This window comes from Pelodiscus sinensis, chromosome 20, assembly GCF_052426305.1.
Source record: "Pelodiscus sinensis isolate ZL-2025 chromosome 20, ASM5242630v1, whole genome shotgun sequence".
NCBI lineage: Eukaryota > Metazoa > Chordata > Testudines > Trionychidae > Pelodiscus > Pelodiscus sinensis.
Window position 1 is genome coordinate 25,624,937 of NC_143071.1, and position 23,224 is coordinate 25,648,160.

The 23,224-nt window shown below is 47.2% G+C and overlaps 1 protein-coding gene across 15 annotated transcripts in view; it reads right to left on the bottom strand.

The window, feature by feature from the left end:
• Positions 1-23,224, bottom strand: part of QTGAL (queuosine-tRNA galactosyltransferase) — a 357,741-nt gene that overhangs the window by 237,777 nt on the left and 96,740 nt on the right. For 13 of the 15 annotated variants that reach the window (XM_075903524.2, XM_089771977.1, XM_014571338.4 and 10 more), the window contains one exon: positions 10,983-11,078. The exons of the other annotated variants lie outside the window; for them this stretch is intronic. In XM_075903524.2, the coding sequence (XP_075759639.2) occupies positions 10,983-11,078 (96 nt within the window). The remainder of the gene's footprint in view (positions 1-10,982; positions 11,079-23,224) is intronic. 15 annotated transcript variants of the gene reach the window in all.

Consider the following 23,224-nt stretch of genomic DNA (forward strand, 5'->3'; position numbering starts at 1 on the left):
ATTCCACCACCTTCCTAGGGAGCCCATTCCAGTGTTTCCCCACCCTCTTAGGGAAATAGTTTTTCCTAATATTCAACCGAGAGTTCCCCCACTGTAACTTGAGACCATTGCTCCTTGTTCTGCCATCTGTCACTAATGAAAACAGCCTCTCTCCATCCTCTTTGGAACCTCCCTTAGCCAGTCGGTCCCCAGCCTGTAGCAATGCTTGGGATTCTTTCCTCCCAAGTGCAGGACTCTGCCCTTGTCCTTGTTGAACCTCGTCACATTTCTTTTAGCCCAATCCTCCAATTTGCCTAGGTCACTCTGGACCCTATCCCTACCTTCCAACGTATCTACCTCTTCCCCTAGCTCAGTGTCATCTGCAAACTTTCTGAGGGTGCAATCCATCCCCTCATATAGGTCATTAATAAGGATGTTGAACAAAACCAGCCCTAAAACCGATCCTTGGGGCACGCAGCTTGAAACCAACCGCTAACCAGATATCGAGGCGTTGATCACTACCCGTTGGACCTGACAATCTAGCCAGCTTTCTATCCACCTTACAGTCCATTTTCCCAACCCATACTTCCATAACTTGCTGACAAGAATATTGTTGGAGACCATATCAAAAGCTTTGCTAAAGTCAAAGTATATCACATCCACTGACTCTCGTGTCCAAAAATGAAAAGGCTGGGTCTTCAGCTTGTTTTCTTTACAACATGCAAAAAAAAATTTTAATAACTGCATTAATAGTGCATTTACTCTTAGTACTAAGGAAAGCAACAGATTGATGTAACTGTGCCTGAAAAGAAAGCACCCGGACTAGCTCTGCAATCAAAATACAGAGAACTACAAAGACAGGAATTGAACATACAGAACTGAGGCTACTTTAAAGATTTAAGTATGAAATTAAAATACTGTTTGCTACAGATTAACAGGTGAGTGCTAACAGGGAGTTTAGAGAGGGAGTTCTCCAGGTAAAGGAGAAGCAGATACAGGATTCTTGAGGGAAGTGTGTGTTGTTATTGGGGCTTTCTTACTGTGTGCTGAGCTTGTGTTTGTTCGTGTGTGGTGGTGGGTTTTTTTTTCCCCCTTCTCTGTTTTTGAGTGAGGCTTTAGAGAGGGAGTTCTCCAGGTAGAGGAGAAGCAGATACAGGAGTCTTGAGGGAAGTGTGTGTTGTGTTTAGGGCTTTCTTGCTGTGTGCTAAGCTTGTTTGTGAGTAAGGGTTGGTGTGTGGTTTTTTTTTGTTTTTGTTTATTTTTTCCCCTGTGTTTGTGAGTGAGGCTTTTTTTTCCCACTTCCCCTTTGCCCTCACCCTCCCCTTGATGGAGTTTGTGCTGTGATTGGCTATGATTGGTAGGTGCTGTAATTGGCAGGTTGACTTCTAATTAAAGTTTGAATTCTAGAAGCCTCTGCTGATTGGCTGAGCCTTGGTAGGGGGCGGGACTTTCAGGCACTCCAGGGCTTTATAAGGCAGTGGGCAAGCGACCAAGGAGCTTGCAAACAGGTGAGTGCTAACAGGGAGTTTAGAGAGGGAGTTGGGAAGGGCGTGAGGTTCTCTTGCCTTTCTTTTTAAATCCCTTCTCCAGGACAGCAGCAATGGATGGTGATGGGTCTGCTGCTCTTACATGCACAGCATGTGCCATGTTTGTCTTCCTCCCAGAAGAAAGAACAGATTTAATCTGCACGAAGTGCAAGCCGGTCGACATTTTGGAAGAAAAAATTGGAGGACTGGAGGCCCAAGTGTCGGCCCTATGCTCGATCAGAGAGGATGAAGACTTCCTCGATAGAAGGCAGCGTTTAATCCTTCAAGCACGGCAGGCAGAGGAGCCAGAGAGGGCAGTACATGACCAAGAAGAGAACTGGCAGCATGTAACTTCTAGAAGGGGAAAAAGGCCAGCATGGGAATCCCCCAAAGCTATAGAGGTAAGTAATCGCTTTCAAGCTCTCTCCACAGGCTCTGCAGTGCTGAAAGCTTTGGAAGGGACCTCACAAAGAAGAAACCAGAAGGGAACACCATCTACTGGAAGACATGGGATGCGTAGTCCTAGAGATGGGGGTTCCATGGCCACCACCCCCAAAAGAAAACGACGGGTGGTGGTGGTCGGGGACTCCCTACTAAGAGGGACTGAGCCATCCCTCTGCCGTCCGGACCTGGAATCTCGAGAGGTGTGCTGCTTACCGGGAGCTCACATTCAGGATGTGACTGAGAGGCTTACCAAGCTGATCAAACCTTCAGATCGCTACCCCTTCCTGCTTCTCCACGTGGGAACTAATGATACGGCCAAGAATGACCTTGAGCGGGTTACTGCAGATTATGTAGCGTTGGGAAGAAGGATCCAAGAATTCGGAGCACAAGTGGTGTTCTCGTCCATCCTCCCTCTTGAAGGGAAAGGACTGGGCAGGGATCGCCGAATTGAGGATGTAAATGCGTGGTTGCGCAGGTGGTGTCACAGAGAGGGCTTTGGTTTTCTCGACCATGGGACTCTGTTCCGGGCACAAGAATTGTTAGGAAGAAATGGGATCCACCTAACAAAGAGAGGAAGGAGCATCTTCGCGGGCAAGCTTGCAAACCTAGTGAAGAGGGCTTTAAACTAGGTTCGTCAGGGGACAGTGACCAAAACCCTGAGGGGAGTAGGAAAGTCAGATACTGGGAAGAAATGCAGAGAGGAAGGAGCAAGAAAGGAGGACCCCTGTTTCGAATGGAGAAGATAGGGCAATCACCTGGTTACCTGAAGTGTTTGTACACTAATGCAAGAAGCCTGGGAAACAAACAGGAAGAACTGGAGGCCCTGGCCCAGTCTAAGAAATATGATTTAATTGGGACTTGTTGGGATGACTCGCGTGACTGGAGCGCTGTCATGGAAGGGTATAGACTGTTCAGGAAGAACAGGCAGGGGGGAAAAGGAGGAGTTGCACTATATGTAAGAGAGCACTACGATTGCTCTGAACTCCAGTATAAAGAGGGAGAAAAACCTGTTGAGAGTCTATGGGTTAAGTTTAAAGGAGCAAACAACAGCAGTGATGTTGTGGTTGGTGTCTGCTACAGGCCACCGAATCAGGTGGATGAGGTAGATGAGGCTTTTTTTGGATAACTGAGCGAAGCTTCCAGGTCGCAGGACCTGGTTCTTGTGGGGGACTTTAATCACCCTGACATCTGTTGGGAAACCAATATGGCAATACACAGGTAATCCAGGAAGTTTTTGGAGAATGTTGGGGATAACTTCTTGACACAGGTGCTGAAGGATCCGACCAGAGGCCGTGCGCAGCTTGACCTTCTGCTCACAAACAGGAAGGAACTAATAGGGGAAGTGGAGGTGGGTGACAACCTGAGAAGCAGTGATCATGAGATGGTAGATTTCAGGATCCCGACCAAAGGAAGAAAAGAGAGTAGTAAAATACATACCTTGGACTTCAAAAAAGCAGATTTTGACTCCCTCAGAGATATGATGGGCAGAATCCCCTGGGATGCCAACATGAATGGGAAAGGAGTCCAGGACAGCTGGCAGTACTTTAAAGAAGCCTTATTGAAGGCACAGAAAGAAACCATCCTGACGCGTAGCAAGAGAGGCAAACATGGTAGGAGACCGGATTGGCTTACAGGGGAAATCCTTGGTGAACTTAAGCACAAAAAGGAAGCTTACAAAAAGTGGAAACTTGGACAAATGACCAGGGAGGGGTTTAAACGTATAGGTGGAGAATGCCGGGGGGTTATCAGGAAGGCGAAAGCGCAAATGGAATTGCAACTGGCTAAGGATGTGAAGGATAACAAGAAAGGTTTCTACAGGCATGTTAACAAGAAGAAGGTGATCAGAGAGGATGTGCGGCCCCTAATGGATGAAGGCGGTAACCTAGTAACAGATGATGTGGGGAAAGCTGAAGTACTCAATGCTTTCTTTGCCTCTCTATTCATGGACAAAGTCGGCACTAAGTGACGCAAGATGGGATGAAGATGGACAGCCCGTGGTGGGTAAAGAACAGGTTAGGAACTATTTAGAAAAGCTAAACGTACACAAATCCATGGGTCCGGACTTAATGCATCCGAGAGTATTGAGGGAGTTGGCAAATGTCATTGAGGAGCCTTTGGCCATCATCTTTGAAAACTCGTGGCGATCGGGAGAGATCCCGGATGATTGGAAAAAGGCAAATGTAGTGCCCATCTTTAAAAAAGGGAAGAAGGACAATCCAAGGAACTACAGACCAGTCAGCTTTACCTCAGTCCCCGGAAAATCATGGAGGGGATCCTCAAGGAATCTCTTTTGAAGCACTTGGAAGAGGGGAAGGTGATCAGGAATAGTCAGCATGGATTCACAAAGGGCAAGTCGTGTCTGACCAATCTGATTAGCTTCTATGATGAGGTAAATGGCTCGGGGGACATAGGAAAGTCAGTGGATGTTATATACCTTGACTTTAGCAAGGCTTTTGATATGGTCTCCCACAATATTCTTGCCAGCAAGTTAAGGGAATGTGGATTGGATAAATGGACGGTAAGATGGATAGAAAGCTGGCTGGAAGGTCGGGCCCAGCAGGTAGTGATCAATGGCTCGATGTCAGGATGGCGGTCGGTTTCTAGCGGAGTGCCCTAAGGTTCAGTTCTGGGACCGGTTTTGTTCAACATCTTTATTAATAACCTGGATGAAGGGATGGATTGCACCCTCAGAAAGTTTGCGGATGACACTAAGCTAGAGGGAGAGGTAGATACTCTGGAGGGCAGTGATAGAGTCCAGAGTGACTTAGACAAATTGGAGGATTGGGCCACAAGAAATCTGATGAGGTTCAACAAGGACAAGTGTACAGACTTGCACTTGGGACAGAAAAATCCCAAGCATGTGTTACAGGCTGGGGACTGAATGGCTAAGTAGCAGTTCTGCAGAAAAGGTCCTGGGGATTACAGCGGATGAGAAGCTGGAGTACAGTGTGTCCTTGTAGCCAGGAAGACTAATGGCATATTAGCATGCATTAAGAGGAGCATTGCCAGTAGATTCAGAGGTGTGATTATTCTTCTTTATTCAGCTCTGGTGAGGCCACATTTGGAGTATTATGACCAACGAGGAGAGGCTGAGGGAGTTGGGTCTATTTAGTCTGCAGAAGAGAAGAGTGAGGGGGGATTTGATAGCAGCCTTCAACTTCCTGAAGGGAGGTTCCAAGCAGACTGGAGAAAAGTTATTCACAGTAGAGAACTTTTAAAAGGTATTTTTTCACCATCAGTTGTTGTTTCTTGGTGCTCTCTGGTTCCCTAAAAGTAGCCCACAGCACATATTCTGTGACATTATAAATACCATGAAATATACTGCGATTCAATTATATAATGCATTCTGGAGTGATACATTTAGTGAACCAAGAGTACATTAAAAGGAGAAAACAAAAATTAAAATGAAAAAGCTTGCATCTGGAATTCCTTGACTTTGTTCAGTTTAAAAATTAGAATTAATATAAACATATGTATTTAGCAGACTATTTGATTCTTTAATGGACAAATCTCAGAAACATATTTCAGAATTCCCATCACAAATTAATCTACAGGCAGTCCCCAGGTTACGTACAAGATAGGGACTGTAGGTTTGTTCTTAAGTTGAATCTGTATGTAAGTCGGAACTGGCGTCCAGATTCAGCCGCTGCTGAAACTGACCGCCAGTTCTGACTTACATACAGATTCAACTTAAGAACCCCAAGTCAGCTGCTGCTGAAACTGATCAGCAGCTGATTCCAGGAAGCCCGGGGCAGAGCAACTGTGCCTCGGGCTTCCTGTAGTCAGCGCTGGTCAGTTTCAGCAACGGCTGAGTTGGGGACGTCTGGGGCAGAGCAGCTGGGGTGCTGCTGGGTTGCTCCAGTAGCACCTCTCCTCGGCCGCTACTGGACCAACCCAGCAGCACCCCAGCTGCTCTGCCCCAGGAGTCCTGATTCAGCCACTGCTGAAACTGACCAGCAGCGGCTGAATCAGGACGCCTGGGGCAGAGCACTTGGGGTGCTGCCGGGTTGGTCCAGTAGTGCCCAGAGCGGCACTGCGGGACCAACCGGCAGCGCCCCAGCTGCTCTGCCCCAGGGTCCACAACAAAAGCCTGGTCTGCTGGGGGGGGGGGGCACACTAGCTGCGCCCCCCCCCAGCAGACCAGGGACACAGGGAGCAAAGCGGCAGCGGGGGGGTGCCTCGCCTCTGAGGCTTTGCTCTGGCCGGACCGCTTTGCTCCCGGTGCCCCTGGTTTTCTGGAGATAGTACCCAGCAGACCAGGGGCACCGGGAACAAACCCGCAGCCGCGGCGGGGTCCCTGCGCTTCTGAGGCTTTGCCAGAGCAAAGCCTCAGAAGCGCGGGACCCCCGCGCGGCTGCGGGTTTGCTCGCGTTGCCCCTGGTCTGCTGGGGACCGTCTCCAGCAGACCAGGGACACCGCGAGCAAACCCGCAGCAGCGGCGGGGTCCCCCGCTTCTGAGGCTTTGCGCTGGCAAAGCCTCAGAAGCGCGGGAACCGCCGCTGCTGCAGGTTTGCTCCCGATGCCCCTGGTCTGCTGGGGACGGTCACCAACAGACCAGGGGCACCGGGAGCAGCTTTTCTCGCCCCGGAGCTCGAGGTGGCTGACCGCTGCCTGTGAGCTCCGGGGTGAGAGAGCTCCGTTCGTAAGTGCGGATCCGACATAAGTCGGATCCACGTAAGTCGGGGACTGCCTGTACTAAAAATCACAACTTTCTCATTAGAAGCATGACAGAAAAAACATTTATCTGAACTGCCCGAGTCAGATTCTCCTAATAAAACAACTACCACGATCTATTTGTAACTGGACTCAGAACACTGTAGAGCACTCAAGAAGATAAAGCAATTGCTGTCAAATTGAAAGTGGTTGGTTTTGTTTTTTTAATCATGAACGCTATACAGACAACTACATGGTAGAGACAGAATTGTAGGGGACCTCCACTTTACAGTTCAGTGGTTTCATTTGACAATATAAAACTCAGTTATTTTAAAAAATACAGTAGTGTAGCAGAAAGCTAAAAGTGCTGAACACGGAGTGCAAGCAAACACAGCTGAAAAGACCCTCAGTACAGGAAACTGCTGGAGACAATGTACTGTAAATTAAAGTCAGTTTTCCTGGATTTTCTAAAGAATTGCTCATTTTAGAGAGTCAACATATTTCTTACTAAAGGCACAGAACTGAAACTATAATTTTCTTGGAATTTATTTACTTTTTCAAATAATGTTTTTAAAAACAGACAAGGCATGTATAATAAAGTAAACCCCATCTACTATATTTTTGAAAGAGTTTATGCGTCTGTATGGCTGCCCAACAATGTGTATATGATTCTGTTTTTTCAAGAACTCCTCCAAAAAGGTAAGAGATGGGACCAACAAATTTGCTATGCAGCTTCCTCTTATAATAACTTAACGCACAGTAAAGGTTTGATTGTGCCAGGCCAATGGGATGTGCATGGAATGGGATTGTTTCTCATCAAACTGAAAGAGAGGACTGTGATAACAGGGACAGTTGTATCCTAGAATGACCATGGGGGAGGGGCTCAGCAAGCAAGTACACCCTTGCCACTCAGATAAACTCCCCCCTCCCTCCCGCCAGAGCTGTAGAGCAGCCAAAGGCCAAGCAGCATGGCTCCCACCATCCTGGCCGGCCCAGGGGAGAAATCCCTACCACTTCAACAGCATTGGACAGCCACAGAACAGCTGATCACCAGGCACTGTGGCCCCTATCGGCCTGGGCAAGCCCCAAGGGAGCAACCAGAGGCCTGACAGCATGACCCCACACCACTCCAGGCTGGCCCCAGGGAGCAGACAGTGGTTGGGCAGCGCAGCGCCTGCTGCCCGGGCCAGCCCCAGGGAGCAGTCTACAGCCATCCCCACCTCCTGTTCTGAGCCTCCCATCCCTGCTCTAATTCCTGCACCTTTCTTGCTGCCCTGAGCCCCTCCTTAGCTCCCAATCCTGACTACTGCACTCCTCTCCTCCCCCAGTCCTGCCCTGAGCCCTTCCTCACCCCTCAACTCTTGACTCTTCATCCCCCCAGCTCCAACCCCCTGCCCTGAGCCCCCACACTCCTAAGCCCCTGCCCTCACTATGGCACCTCACCACCCCCCAGCCCACTGCCCTGAAGGACCTGAGCAATGCAAGATAAATCTTCTAATATTATAATAATAGCAGAATCATCCTATGAATATTAGAAAAGAGCTGTCTTGCTTTTCCCATTTCTTGTTCCAACTTTTAAACTCATAATAAAAACAAAAAAAGAAAAAACATGATACCCTAATTCTACTCTAGTTGAAATCAATGGTAAAAATTTCATTGATGTCAGTGGTATGATAACAAAGCCTGAGGTAGAAGTTAATTAGACACAATTTTCAATAACTCTCATTTAGTTACGGAATCTATCAGCACAATTAAACCTTAAAAAAAAGATGGTACCGTATACACCTCGTAGGCTTAACTTTTTTACCAATTCATTAAAGACTCCATCCAATTTCACTTGAAGTAACTGGAAAGATTTCAATAGGTGTGGGGTCAGTCCTTAAGTTATGAGCCTTTTCCCTCACCACGTCCAGCCATATGTTGTAATCATGCATGCTGAGCTGTCAGAGGCATACGATATTTCTCAAATCATCAGCCTCTTCTATTCCCATACCCAACTACTCCACCAAATAGTCCACTGATAACCACTGTCCCCTATGAGCTGTGTGGCAGCACAGCTTCATGGGAGATTAATCGCCCCGCCCAGTCAGTCAGCTCCATGAATACAGCCTCTGACTGGGAAGGGCTGCTTAATCTCCTGTGAAGCTGTGCTGCTATGCATCTTAGAGGGAACACAGCTGGTAACTGTTTTCCTTTGACCATTTTTATTTGATTAACTATCTAAAACTAACATTTTATTATTGCAGGGCAAAATCACCAAACATAAATGAATGAATCCTATAATCACACCCCTTCCCAAACTTAGTAAAGCAGTCCCCATGAATTTTTCTTCAGACAATCTGATGAACCATACCATTGGTACTTTACTTTGTAAGTTCTTTATAATAAAATTATTGTTCTTTAGTTCTAAGAACTTAAAAAAAAGTCTACATATTTTAAACCTATGATCTGTTATTGTGCATTTCAACTGTTTCCAATGCAACGGCTCTAGGAGTTCCTCTCTGTGGTATGTTTACCATTCCAGAAGCTGTAAATATGTCTTTAGGGTTATGGCAGTGAGGAATGCAACTGAGTCTGCAATATGAAGTCTAACAAACAAGGGTGTATTCATCTCTTGAGCCATTTAAACCCAGCAAAATTAAAAATAAATATTTTCCTGACACCACCACAAGAACTAAGCCCAAAATATGCACTTTTAAAATGCACAGTAGGACAATCTTTCACTAACCACCCATTAGACTTCTTATAATACTCAGTATAGACATTCTTCTATGAACTGGATTGATTTCTTCCACAGTTTAATTTGTTTTTGCCAAAGACTCTTAGATCAGTGTTGGCCACACGCCTAATGAAACAATCTCTTTTAAAGCCAAATCTGTTGTCTTGAGTTGCACCAGATACATTGTACTTAAAAACAAGGATAATGCAACCTGTGTTTAAGCCTTGAAAAATAATATTTAAAAAAAATCTCTCTTGCAAGAGTTAACTAAATATGTACAGGAAGTCCTCAACTTATTAACTGGTTGTGTTCCAAAATTTCATTTGTAAGTCGGTTGTTTGGAACTCAGAATGTGTTTTCCCATTGAAACAATGTTATAAATGGTGGTTAGGTTCTCAGGCTAGCCCACAAAAGACTATTTAACCCACAACATAGCTGAAATACTGTATATTTGCAATGAAAAATAGTAGAAATAGTTTTTTAAAAATGTATCCCTGAATGCTGTTGCTTGAGGAAAGGCAGGTTTAGTTAGAAGAGGATGAGAAGGTAGGTGGAGATTCTGAAGGGGTCTTTTGGGCATTCCCCTGCTGTCACCCCACCACTCTTGCAGGCTCTGCATTGGCTCCTGCAGGCAGTCCCATCCCCCCACATGGACTGCACCCAGCCTATCCACCCAGCTCCCACAGGCTGCAACCAGGCTCATCAGGGGAGTAGGCAAGAGGCACAAGTGGTATATATTGTCAGTTACTGAATTTACTTTTTGTCATCAGCAGAAGTGGGCTGTGCCCAAAAAACCTCATGATATTATCGATATATCTTTGGATTAGTCTCTAAGGTTCTACAGGACCATTGCTGGTTTTGAATTTACTCTGTTAGTCTACAGAACCTAATTTTAAAACAAATGTTAAACTTATTTCATTAGTGTGCTGCTAGTGATGATTATAAAATCACATCTCTAAAAAAATCATCATCCCCCTTGAGCTGCCTTTGGGCATAGGGGCACCAATTGAATAGCACTGCGTAAGGCCCCACAAATCCTAAGGATGGCCCTGCTTGAAGCTGCAGGTGAACTTTTGTTTGTGTGCGCAGATGTTTGTAAATTGGTCATTTGTAACTCGGGGAGTGCACAGGATGAGCATGCACACGTGCGCACACACACAGTGTGTAATGTTACAACTAAGATCTCAGGACAGAGAATTTTTTCATCTTACTTAAATATGTATTCTCAAAAGAAAATGTTATTTAAGTACTAGGATGTTAAAGGGAGCAGGTGTGCAGTTAACCACTGTGTAACTACCATGCCTATAGGAAAAAGATGAAGCATACTAGAAATGAAAAGTGAAATAAAATAGTTTTAACCACCTCAAAAGTAAGGGTCATCTCTATGCAGTAGCCATGTGATCAAAAGGCATTTCTCCAATTATAGGCATCAGTATTATATTTTAATGGGCACATTAACATGCATTATTCAATATATTTCTATAATTTACATTCAGTCAAATATTTGATAGATTTTTTAAAATAATTTTTGCCTTTAGCTTTTCAAAGGACAACTCTGATCAGCACCAAGTACAACTGGTAAATGGGAAAACAGAACTAAACAAGCCTCTCTGTTTTCTGCTTGAGTGCCACAGATTCAATCCCAGATGAAACAAGAATACCTGTGTAAGAAGTTGTCCATGCGTCAGATTATTGATCCAACGAGTATATCGTTCGGTGGAATCCAGTGGCTCTCTCCTGACTCTGCAACCTATAATCTAAAGCAAAATAAAAATCACAAACTGTCAAACCTTAGACATTCAGGGTACGTCTAAACTACATGGCTCCATCGACAGAGCCATGTAGATTTGTTTGTTCAGCAAAGGGAAATGAAGCCGCAATTTAAATAATCGTGGCTTCATTTAAATTTAAATGGCTGCCGTGCTGAGCCAACTAACAGCTGATCAGCTGTTTGTTGGCTCAGCGCACTAGTCTGGATGCTCCCCTGCCGACATGAAAGCCCTACGAGGCATAACGGGGAGGTCGATAAAGGGCTTTCAGGTCGATGCGGGAGCGTCCAGACTAACGCCCTGAGCTGACAAACAGCTGATCAGCTTCTTCGCGGCTTCATTTCCCTTTGCCGATCAGCCTAATCTACATGACTCCATAAATGGAGCCATGTAGTTTAGACACACCCTCAGTCATCAATAGAAATAGCCGAAGTTGAATACAATTACACAAAAATCCCTCCATTACACATTACTATGGCTGCAACGTCAGTCACTCAAAAGTTAGAAAATGCCTAAATTATGGTTACCTTGCAACCTAAATTCATCCATGTGTGTATGCATTATGATACAGCTTTTAACTTACATACTGTTTTTCTCAAAACACACCTCCAGGTCCCTCTACCAATCCCCCCCTCCCCTCCTTTGCAGGCTCCTTGTCCCAGTCTGTTCCCCACCCGTTCATTTCCCCCCTGCTTTTAATTCAGGCAGCTTCTTACATCAGGCTACCTGACCTTGGCAAAGTAATTCAAAGAGCACAGGGCAGGCAGTCTCCTTGTTCCCATAGTTGGGACCCTCCTTCCAGAGAATATTATTGTATCCTCTTCAACTAAGGATACCTCTCCGGGGGAGGGAACTCCATTCCTTAGGAAAGGGCAGGTGTTAGTAATGGGGGATTAAATCATTAGAACCATAGATATCTGGGTTTGTGATGACTAGGAGAACCGTATGGTGACATGCCTGCCTGGTGTGAAAGTTGAGATCCCCTCAAGACATCTAGATAGACTTATGTGTAGTACTTGGGAGGAGCTGGTGGTCATGGTACATGTAGGTACCAATGACATAGAGAAGGGTAGGAGAGAGGTTCTGGAGGCCAAATTGCTAGGAAAGAGATTGAAATCCAGGACCTCTATGGTAGCTTTCTCTGAAATGCTTCCAGTTCCACGTACAGGGCCAGGTAGGCAGGCAGAGCTTCAGAGTCTCAATGAGTAGATGAGACGACGGTGTAGAGAGGAGGGGTTTAGATTTATTAGGAACTGGGGAAACTTTTGGGAAAGGGGGAATCTATACAGGAAGGATGGGCTCCACCTAAACCAAAATGGAACCAGACTGCTGGCACTCATCATTGAAAAGGTCGTAGTTTTTAAACTAAGGGCTGGGGGAAAGCTGATGGGTACGCAGGAGCACATGGATCAGACAGAGACCTCTCTTAGAGCAGATTAATAGAGATGCTCTATGTTCTAGTCAGGAGGAGAGGATGGAAGTATGGGTCGGATCAGATGAGACACAATCAAATGAAAAGGTGTATAACATATCAGGAAAAAGCAAACAGATAAATCACTATTTTAAAGTGCTTATACACAAATGCTGGAAGTCTACATAATGAAATGGGTGAACTAGTGTGCCTAGATTTAAAGGAGGATATCAGTATAACAGGCATCACGGAAACTTGGTGGAATGAGGACAATCAATGGGGGACAGTCATATCAAGGTACAAAATATATTGTAAGGATAGAACAGGTTATGCCGGTGGGGAAGTGGCACTATACATAAAAGAAAATGTAGAATCAAATTAAGTAAAAATAAATGACCTTATATGTTCCGTAGAATCTCTATGGCTAATTCCATGTTCAAATAATAAGAATATACCACTATGGATATGTTATCATCCACCTTATCAGGACAGTGATAGTGATTATGAAATGCTAAGGGAGAATAGAGAGGCTATCAAAATAAAAAAATTAATAATAGCGGGAGATTTCAACTATCACCATGTTCACTGGGTACACATCACGTCAGGACGGGATGAAGAGATAAAATTTCTTGATAGCTTCAATGACTGCTACTTGGAGAAGCTCGCTCTGGAACCCACAAGGGGAGAAGCTATTCTTGATTTAGTGCTACGTGAAGCACAGGATCCGGTTCAAGAAGTGAACTTAACTAGACCACTTGGAAATAGTGACCATAATGTAATAAAATGTAACATCCCTAAGGTGGAAAAAACACCTCAGCAGACCAACACTATAGCATTTAATTTCGGAAAGGAGAACTACACAAAACTGAGGAAGATAATTAAACATAAATTAAAAGGTACAGTGACAAATGTAAAATTTCTGCAAGCTGCATGGAAACTTTTCAAAGACACCATAATAGAGACCCAACTTAAATGTATACCCCAAGTTAAAAAAACAGTAAAAGAACCAAAAAAAAAGTGCCATCGTAGCTTAACAACCAAGTAAAAGAGCAGTAACCAATAAAAAAACATCTTTTAAAAAGTGGAAGTCAAATCCTAGTGAAGAAAATAGGAAGGAGCATAAACTTTGTCAAATTAAGTGTAAAAATATAATAAGAAAAGCCAAAAGGGAGTTTGAAGAGCAGCTAGCCAAAAACTCAAAAGTAATAGCAAAAGATTTTTAAGAACATCAGAAGCAGAAAGCCGGCTAAACAACCACTGGGGCCCTTGGACGATCGAGATGCTAAAGGAGCACTCAAAGATTATAAAGTCATTCCAAAGAAGCTAAATGAATTCTTTGCTTCTGTCTTCACAGCTGAGGATATTGCAGAGATTCCCAAACTTGAGCTATTCTATTTAGGTGACAAATCTGAGGAATTGTCCCAGATTGAAGTGTCATTAGAGGAGGGAGTAGAACAAATTGATAAACTTAATGGTAACAAGTCTGGGACCAGATGGCATTCACCCAAGACTTCTGAAACCTCAAATGGGAACTTGCTAAACTATTAACTGTGGTTTGTAACCTAGCCTTTAAATCAGCCTCCATACCTAATGACTGGGAGATAGCTAACATGACACCAATATTTAAAAGGGGGTCTATAGGTGATCCTGGCAATTACAGACCAGTAAGTCTAAGCCTTACTAATCTACATGAGTTCTTTCAGGGGGTCAACAAACATGTAGACAAGGGGGATCCAGTAGATATAGTGTACTTAGATTTCTAGAAAGCCTTTGATAAGGTCCCTCACCAAAGGTTCTTAAGTCAAGTAAGTTGTCATGGGATAAGAAGGAAGGTCCTTTCATGGATTGATAACTGGTTAAAAGACAGGAAACAAAGGGTAGGAATAAATAATAAGTTTTCTGCACGGAAAGAGGTAACTACTGGGGTCCCCCAAGGGTCTGTCCTGGGACCAATCCTATTCAACATATTCATAAATGATCTCGAGAAAGGGGTAAACAATGAGGTGGCAAAATTTGTAGATGATACCAAACTGCTCAAGATGGTTAAGACCAAAGCGGACTGTGAAAAGATTAAAAAAGATCTCACCAAACAAAATGCTTGGGCAACAAAATGGCAAATGAAATTTAATATTGATGAATGTAAAGTAATGCACATTGGGAAAAATAATCCCAACTATACGTTCAATATAATGGGAACTAAGGGTATGTCTACACTACAAAGTTAATTGGAACTAACAGCCATTAGTTCGAATTAACTTTGATAGGCACTACACATGCAAACCGCTAGTTCGAACTTAATTCGAACTAGCGGTGCGCTTAATTCGAACTAGGTAAACCTCATTCTACGAGGACTAATGCCTAGTTTGAATTAAGTACAGGCAGTCCCCGGGTTACGTACAAGATAGGGACTGTAGGTTTGTTCTTAAGTTGAATCTGTATGTAAGTCAGAACTGGCATCCAGATTCAGCCGCTGAATCTGGACACCAGTTCTGACTTACATACAGATTCAACTTAAGAACCCCAGGCGTCCCCAAGTCAGCTGCTGCTGAAAGTGATCAGCAGCTGATTCCAGGAAGCCCGGGGCAGAGCAACTCTGCCTCGGGCTTCCTGTAGTCAGCCGCTGATCAGTTTCAGCAGTGGCTAACTTGGGGACGCCTGGAGCAGAGCGGCTCGGGTGCTGCTGGGTTGGTCCAGTAGCGCGGCCGCTCCTCAGCGCTATTGGACCAACCCAGCAGCACCCCAGCTGCTCTGCCCCAGGTGTCCTGATTCAGCCACTGCTGAAACTGATCAGCAGCGGCTGAATCAGGACTCCTGGGGCAGAGTAGCTGGGGTGCTGCCGGGTTGGTCCAGTAGCGCCAAGAAGCGGTGCTGTGGGACAAACCGGCAGTGCCCCACCTGCTCTACCATAGGCCCCGGGCTTTGCTCTACGTCTCCCTGGTCTGCGGAGGGGGGCACTAGCTGCGTCCCCCCCAGCAGACCAGAGAGACGCGGAGCAAAGCGGCGGAGGACCCTGGCCAGACCCGCCGCGCTTCCAGATCTGCTGGAAGCGCAGCGGGTCCGGGCCCGGGTCCTGCGCCGCTTTGCTCAGCGTCTCTCTGGTCTGCAGACCAGAAAGACGCTAAGCAAAGCGGCGCAGGACTCGGGGCCGGACCCGCGGCGCTTCCAGCTGATTTGGAAGTGGTCGCGGGTCCGGCCCCGGGTCCTGCACCACTTTGGTCCCCGTCTCTCTGGTCTCCCGCAGCAGACCAGGGAGACGGGGAGCAGCTTTTCTCGCCCCGGAGGAGGCGGGCGGCGGGACCAGGCGTCCGGCCGCTCCAGTCCTCTGGGGCGAGAAAATCCCCATTCATATCTGCGGATCTGACATAAGTCGGATCCACGTAACTCGGGGACTGCCTGTAGTTCGAATTAAGGGCTGTGTAGCCGCTTAATTCGAACTAGTGGGAGGCTAGCCCTCCCCAGCTTTCCCTGGCGGCCACTCTGGGCACCACCAGGGAAACTCTTCTGCCCCCCTCCCAGCCACGGAGCCCTAAAAGGGGCACGGGCTGGCTACGGTGCCCGTGCCAGGTGCAAGCCTGCCAGCACCCAGCCAGCAGACCCTGCACCTGGCACGGCTCTAGCCGGCCACCCGCTGCCACCCAGCCCTCTGCCTCTTCCCGGGACCAGGCTGGCGGCTCCCGGGAGCCAGCCCAGGTTCGCAAGAGGCGGGCGCCTGCCTGGTCTAGTGCAGACATCGTGGACCTCATCCACGACCTCCGCACTAGGCACAGGAAAGTGGCTGTGTAGGGCAGGATAGCTGCCAGCCTGGCCACCCAGGAGCAGGTTGGCATGAAAACCAAGGTGGTCCACTGAGACCCCCGACAGTGAGCCGTGAGCTTAAAATGGCCGTACTGGGTCAGACCAAAGGTCCATCTAGCTCAGTAGCCTGCCTGCCGACAGCGGCCAACACTAGGGACCATGGAGGGGATGGACTGAAGATAATGACCGCCATTTGTCTTGTGCCATCCATCTCCAGCCTTCCACAAACTTCGGCCAGGGACACCATTCCTACCCCCTGGCTAATAGCACTCCATGGACCCAACCTCCATGACTTTATCTAACTTCTCTTTAAACTCTGTTCTAGTTCTAGCCTTTACAGCCTACTGCAGCAAGGAGTTCCACAGGTTGACTATTTGCTTTGTGAAGAAGAACTTTCTGTTGTTAGTTTGAAGCCTGCTACCCATTCATTTCATTTGGTGTCCTCTAGTCCTTCTATTATGGGAACTAATGAAGAACTTTTCTTTATGCACCCTCTCCACACCATTCATGCTTTTATAGACCTCTATCATATCCCCCCTCAGTCTCCTCTTTTCTAAGCTGAGAAGTCCCAGTCTCTTTAGCCTCTCTTCATACGGGACCTGTTCCAAACACCTGATCGTTTTAGTTGCCCTTCCATCTCCCACCTCTCTCTTCCCCTCTCCCACCTTCTTTTCCCAGTCTCCCCGAGTTTTGTTCAACAAAGAGAGTTTCTATTTTTGACCACACATGTCCTTTATTTTGTACATCAGGAAGGGGGGCTAGGGAGGGGTAAGTGGAAGGAGGTGAGGGAGAAATGGGGTACGAGCCCCCAATGAGGAGGACTGGGCTGGCTCTGCGGGCTGCTCGGGCTGGAAACTCTCCTGAAGCCCCTTGATTGACTCCCCCCTCCGGATGGCAGCCTGCGGCAAGTGCAGCCGGGCTGATGGCCGAGTGCTGTGATGTGCCAAGTGAGGGCACTCCAAGCGAGGACTGATTTGCAAGCGGGGAACCCCTGAGAACTGTCTGTCCGGGGTGGGGGTTGGGTCCCGGGTCCCTTTAAGCACAGGCCTCGGCTAGCCTGAGGCAGCAGCTCCACATTCTAAGTCCTAATCTGATGCCCTGTCAGCACTGCTTCCGGCCATCCTTAACCTCAGTTCAGGGTCCACTCAGTGTGGACATGCTAGTTCGAATTAGCAAAATGCTAATTCGAACTAGTTTTTAAGTCTAGATGCGCTAATTCGAACAGCTTAGTTCGAATTAACTAATTCGACCTAACTTAGTTCCAATTAGTGCTGTAGTGTAGACATACCCTAATTTAGCTACAACTACAAGAGAGAGATCTTGGAGTCACTGTGGGTAGTTCTCTGAAAACATCCATTCAGTTTGCAATGGCAGTCAAAAAAACAAATAAAATGTTAGGAATCATTACAAAAGTGATAGAAAATAAGACAAAAAATATCTTATTGCCTCTATATAAAACAATGATACACGCACATCTGGAATACTGCATGCTGATGTAGTTGTCTCACCTCAAAAAAGATATATTGACATTGGAAAAGGTTCAGAAAAGGGCAACAAATACGTATTAGGGGTTTGGAACGGATCCCATTTGAAGAAAGATTAAAAAGACTTGGACTTTTCATCTTAGAAAAGAGGAGACTAAGGGGGGGATATGATAGAGGGCTATAAAATCATGACTCGTGTAGAAAAAGTGAATAAGGTAAAGTTATTTACATATTCCCACAATATAAGAACTAGGGGTCACCAAATGAAATTAATACGCAGCAGGTTTAAAACAAACAGAAGGAAGTTTTTCTTCACTCAGTGCACAGTCAACCTGTGGAACTCCTTGGTAGAAGATGTGGTGAAGGCTAGGATTTTAACAGGGTTCAAAAAAGAGCTAGATAGATTCATGAAGATTAGATCCATCTATGTCTATTAGCCAGGATGGGTAAGAATTGTGTCCCTAATCTCTGTTTCTCTGGAGGTGAGTGACGGGGTAGGGATCATGTGAAGATTACCTATTGTGTCCCCTCCCTCTGGGGCATCTGCTATTGGCCATTGTCGACAGACAGGATACTGGGCTGGATGGACCATTGGTCTGACCCACTATGGCTGTTCTTATGTTCTCACGTTCTTGTCTCACAGTCTAGATGCCCAGATCAAGAATGGCCCAGAAACTGGATGGAAAGTTCAGTGCCATATGCACAGACTATTTAAATTAATGGAGATTGCCTGTCTCCTAGAACTGGAAGGGACCTTGCAAGGTCATCGAGTCCAGTCCCCTGCCTTCACAGCAGGACCAAGTACCATCCCTGACACATCTTTTTTTGCCCCAAATCCCTAAATGGCTTCCACAAGGATTGAACTCACAACCCAGGGTTTAGCAGGCCAATGCTCAAACCACTGAGCTATCCCTCCCCCTATACAATTACATTTTTACAATTTCACAGAATCATAGAGCTGGAAGAGACCTCAGGAGGTCATCAAGTCCATCCCCCTTCCCAAAGCAGAACCAATCACAACTAAATCAACCTCAGCGAAAGCTTTGTCAAGCCAAGACTTAAAAACCTCTAGGGATGGAGATTCCACCACCTTCCTAGGTAACCCATTCCAGTGCTTCACCAACCTCCTAGTAAAGTAGTTTTTCCTAACATCCAACCTAGACTTCTCCCACTGAAACCTGAGACCACTGCTCCTTGTTCTGCCATCCGTCACTATTGTGAACAGCCTTTCTCCATCCTCTTTGGAACCTCCCTTCAGGAAGTTGAAGGCTGCTATCAAATCTCCCCTCACTTTTCTCTTCTGCAGACTAAACAAACCCAAATCCCACAGTCTCTCCTCACAGATCATGCGCCCCAGCCCCCTAATCATTATGGTCGCCCTCCGCTGGACCCTCTCCAATGCATCCACATCCTTTCTATAATGGGGGGCCCAAAACTGGGCACAATACTCCAGATGTGGCCTCACCAGATATGAATTAAGGGAAATAATCACTTCTCTGGATCTGCTGGTAATGCTCCTCCTAATGCACCCTAATATGCCATTAGCCTTCCTGGCTACAAGGGCGCCCTGTTGACTCATATCCAGCTTCTCATCCACTGTAATCCCCAGGTACTTTTCTGCAGAACTGCTATTTAACCATTCAGTCCCCAGCCTGTAAAAATGCTTGGGATTCTTCTGTCCCAAGTGCAGGACTGTACACTTGTCCTTGTTGAACCTCATCAGATTTCTTGTGGCCCAATCCTCCAATTTAAGTCACGCTGGACTCTATCACTGCCCTCCAGAGTATCTACCTCTCCCTCTAGCTTAGTGTCATCCGCAAACTTTCTGAGGGTGCAATCCATCCCCTCATCCAGGTCATTAATAAAGATGTTGAACAAAACCGGTCCCAGAACCGAACCTTAGGGCACTCCGCTAGAAACCGACCGCCATCCTGACATCGAGCCGTTGATCACTACCTGCTGGGCCCAACCTTCCAGCCAGCTTTCTATCCATCTTACTATCCATTTATCCAATCCATGTTCCCTTAACTTGCTGGCAAGAATATTGTGGGAGACCATATCAAAAGCCTTGCTAAAGTCAAGGTATATCACATCCACTGACTTTCCCATATCCACAGAGCCAGTTACCTCATCATAGAAGCTAATCAGATTGGTCAGGCACGACTTGCCCTTCATGAATCCATGCTGACTATTCCTGATCACCTTCCCCTCTTCCAAATGCTTCAAAACAGATTCCTTGAGGATCCCCTCCATGATTTTTCCGGGGACTGAGGTAAAGCTGACCGGTCTGTAGTTCCCTAGATTGTCCTTCTTCCCTGTTTTAAAGATAGGCACTACATTTGCTTTTTTCCAATCATCCGGGATCTCTCTCGATCGCCACGAGTTTTCAAAGATAATGGACAATGACATTTGCCAACTCCCTCAGTACCCTCGGATGCATTAAATCCGGGCCCATGGATCTGTGTATGTTTAGCTTTTCTAAATAGTTCCTAACTTGTTCTTTCCCCACCAAGGGCTGTCCACTGCCTTCCCACACTGCATTGCCTAGTGCATTTGTCTTGGAGCTGACCTTGTCCGTGAAGACAGAGGCAAAGAAAGCATTAAGTACTTCAGCTTTTCCCACATCATCTGTCACTAGGTTACCTCCCTGCTTCTTCGCCTGACTGGCAGGAAGAACACTGGCCCCGCCCCCGGCATGCAACCAGGGAGGGCGGGGGTGGTGAGTGATGGCCCGGATGTGACAGGAGAAGCTCCCATGTCACGAAGCTCCCATGTCCCCCGGGCCACATCACGACCGGCGGGCTGTTTCAAAAGGGCCCGCCGGCATCAGGGAAGGAGCAGCCTCCACAGCTGGCAGACGGTGAGCCCCAGCCGAGACAGCATGGGGCAGCCTCCACAGCCAACGGACGGCGAGCCTCGGCCACAGAACAGCTCGAGACTGCCTCTGCGGACTGCGAGCCCCGGCCGAGGGACAGCACGGGACCATCCCCGCAGCCGGCGGACAGCAAGCTCTGGCTGTGGAGCAGCACGGGGGAGCATCTGCAGCCAGGGGAAGGTGAGGTCCGGCAGAGGAACAGCATGGATGAGCAGGTACCCGGAAGGAGCATCGGAGGGCCAACCCAGGCGCAGGATACAGGAACCACGGTAGGCACGAGGAAGCTGGAGGTTGGCCCCCAGAGGCCCATGGGGGGAAGGAAGCAGCCCGGGGTGGGATCCTTGTGATGCCCGTTGACAGACGCGTTTCAGGAGTGCACCCCGTCTGTCGTGCGGGGATTGTGTTGCACCCTGCCCTCAGGGCCCCGGGCTGGGACCTGGCGAAGAGGGCGGGCCACGGGTCCCCCTTCCCCCACGACCCGGCATCCACAGATACGCCAGTGCATGCCGGAGTTGGCAGCCTTGGCGGGCAAGGCCAGCGGACCCCGCCCCAGGGAGGGGCTGAACTTGGGGCCTATGGCCCCACTAGCTATACCTTAAGTCGGACGGGGGGGTCCGCTGAACCCCCCCTGCTCATCCGAGAGGGGGTGATCGCACCCAGGAACCCATCACAAATGACTTGCAGAGTTGGGTACTGGAGGCACTGTTTTGCAGTGGTTCTGGTCTTACCTGTGTACTCTTTCAGAAGGTAGAGCAAGGGGGCTGCTATTCGATCCAAGGCAGTTTTGCTATGGGATCCCACAAGGTACCATCTTGTCCCCTACGCTGTTTAACATCTACATGAGGCTGCTGGGAGAGGTCATAAGGAGATTCGGAGGCCAGTGCCATCAATATGCAGGTGACACTCAACTCTATTTCCCTGTGACATCAGAACCAGGTGTGGCAGTGACTGATTTAAACCAGTGTCGGTAGGCAGTGATGGTCTGGAAGAAGTCAAACAAGCTGAAGTTGAATCCAGATAAGACTAAGGCCCTGTGGATCAAGAGGCCATCTGTTCGGGAATGTGGCATGGTACCTGTTCCAGACGGGGTTACTCTACTCCTAAAAGAACAGGTACGCAGCTTGGGCGTCCTCCTGGACCCTTTTTTAACATTTGAGAACCAGATTTCTTCAGTGGCCAGGAGTGCTTTTGGGCAGCTTCGTCCGATCCGCCAGTTGTGACCCCTCCTGAGCAAGCATGACTTGGCCACAGTGATCCATGCTCTTTTTACATCCTGACTGGATTACTGTAATGCACTATCTGGGGCTGCCTCTAAAGAGCCAACTGGCCCAGAATGCGGCTGCTTGAGTTTTAACTAATACTCGTTATACGGAGCACATTATGCCAGTGCTCTGGCTGCTGCACTGGCTTCCGGTAAGTTTCCGGGCACAATTTAAGGTCTTGGTTATGGCCTATAAAGCCCTAAATGGGTTGGGACCGGGATATCTGAAGGACTGTCTTCTCCCATATGAATCTGCCCGGGGACTGAAGTCAGCTGGGGAGGCTCTGCTCCATGTTCCCCTATTTATGGATATAAGATTAACATCTACGCAGAACAGGGCCTTTTCAGCTTTCGCGCTCAGGCTGTGGAATTCTCTTCCTCAAGATATTCGCATGGCACCAATGTTATCACTGTTTCGGTGTCAGGCTAAAGCCACCCTTTTTACTCGTGCTTTTATTGGTGTTTGAGTCTGTGTGTGTATTCCTCCTCTCAAGATGCTTTTAGCAGGTTTTATGTCCTTCTGGGGTCTCATATTTTAAATTTTATATTTATTTGTATTGTGTTTTAAAAATTTTTGTAAGCCGCCTCAAATATTTCAAAGAGAGAGGCAGGGTAAAAATATTATAAATAAATAGATAAATAAATAAATAAATAAATAGTTTCAGCTAATAAATAAATAAGGATCAGCCTTCCCCTGTGTGACTAACGAAGGAGCAGGCCTGACCCAGGTGAGCAGACTTTAAAAGCCAGAGGCAGAGCGACCAGGGGGCTGCAGATATGGGATTTTAAAAGGGAGAGCAAGAGATCCTGCCGCTGAACAGGCTGCCAGGTGAATGTACTAGCTTTTGATGTGAGTGAGTTTGCTCGACTGCTTGAATTTTGATTCTGAGTTCAGGTGATTTCAGTTTCAGTTATTGTGGCAGTTGGGATTGTGTGTCTGGGAGTGTTTCGTCCTTTGTGTCCTTGATTGCCTTTGATCAGCCTCAGGATCAGCCATCCCCATGAGACTAACCAGGGAGTAGGCCTGACCCAGGTGAGCAGGCTTTTAAAAGCCAAAGCGACCAGGGGAGAAAAGCAGATAGGGGACTTCAGAAAGGGGAGTTTAAGAGGGAGTCTGACAGAGGGTGGCCTACTATGGACAGGAAGTCCCACAACCAGGGATGACCCGTGACTATAGGCGGACTTGGCCATCATCTACAGCGCCACCTTCAATGGTGCGTCCGGGGCGCCTGATGATGACATCCTGGGGCGGCCGATGATGATGTCACTCCATTGATGGCCGTGCAGGTGGGGGTGCTGATCGTGCGT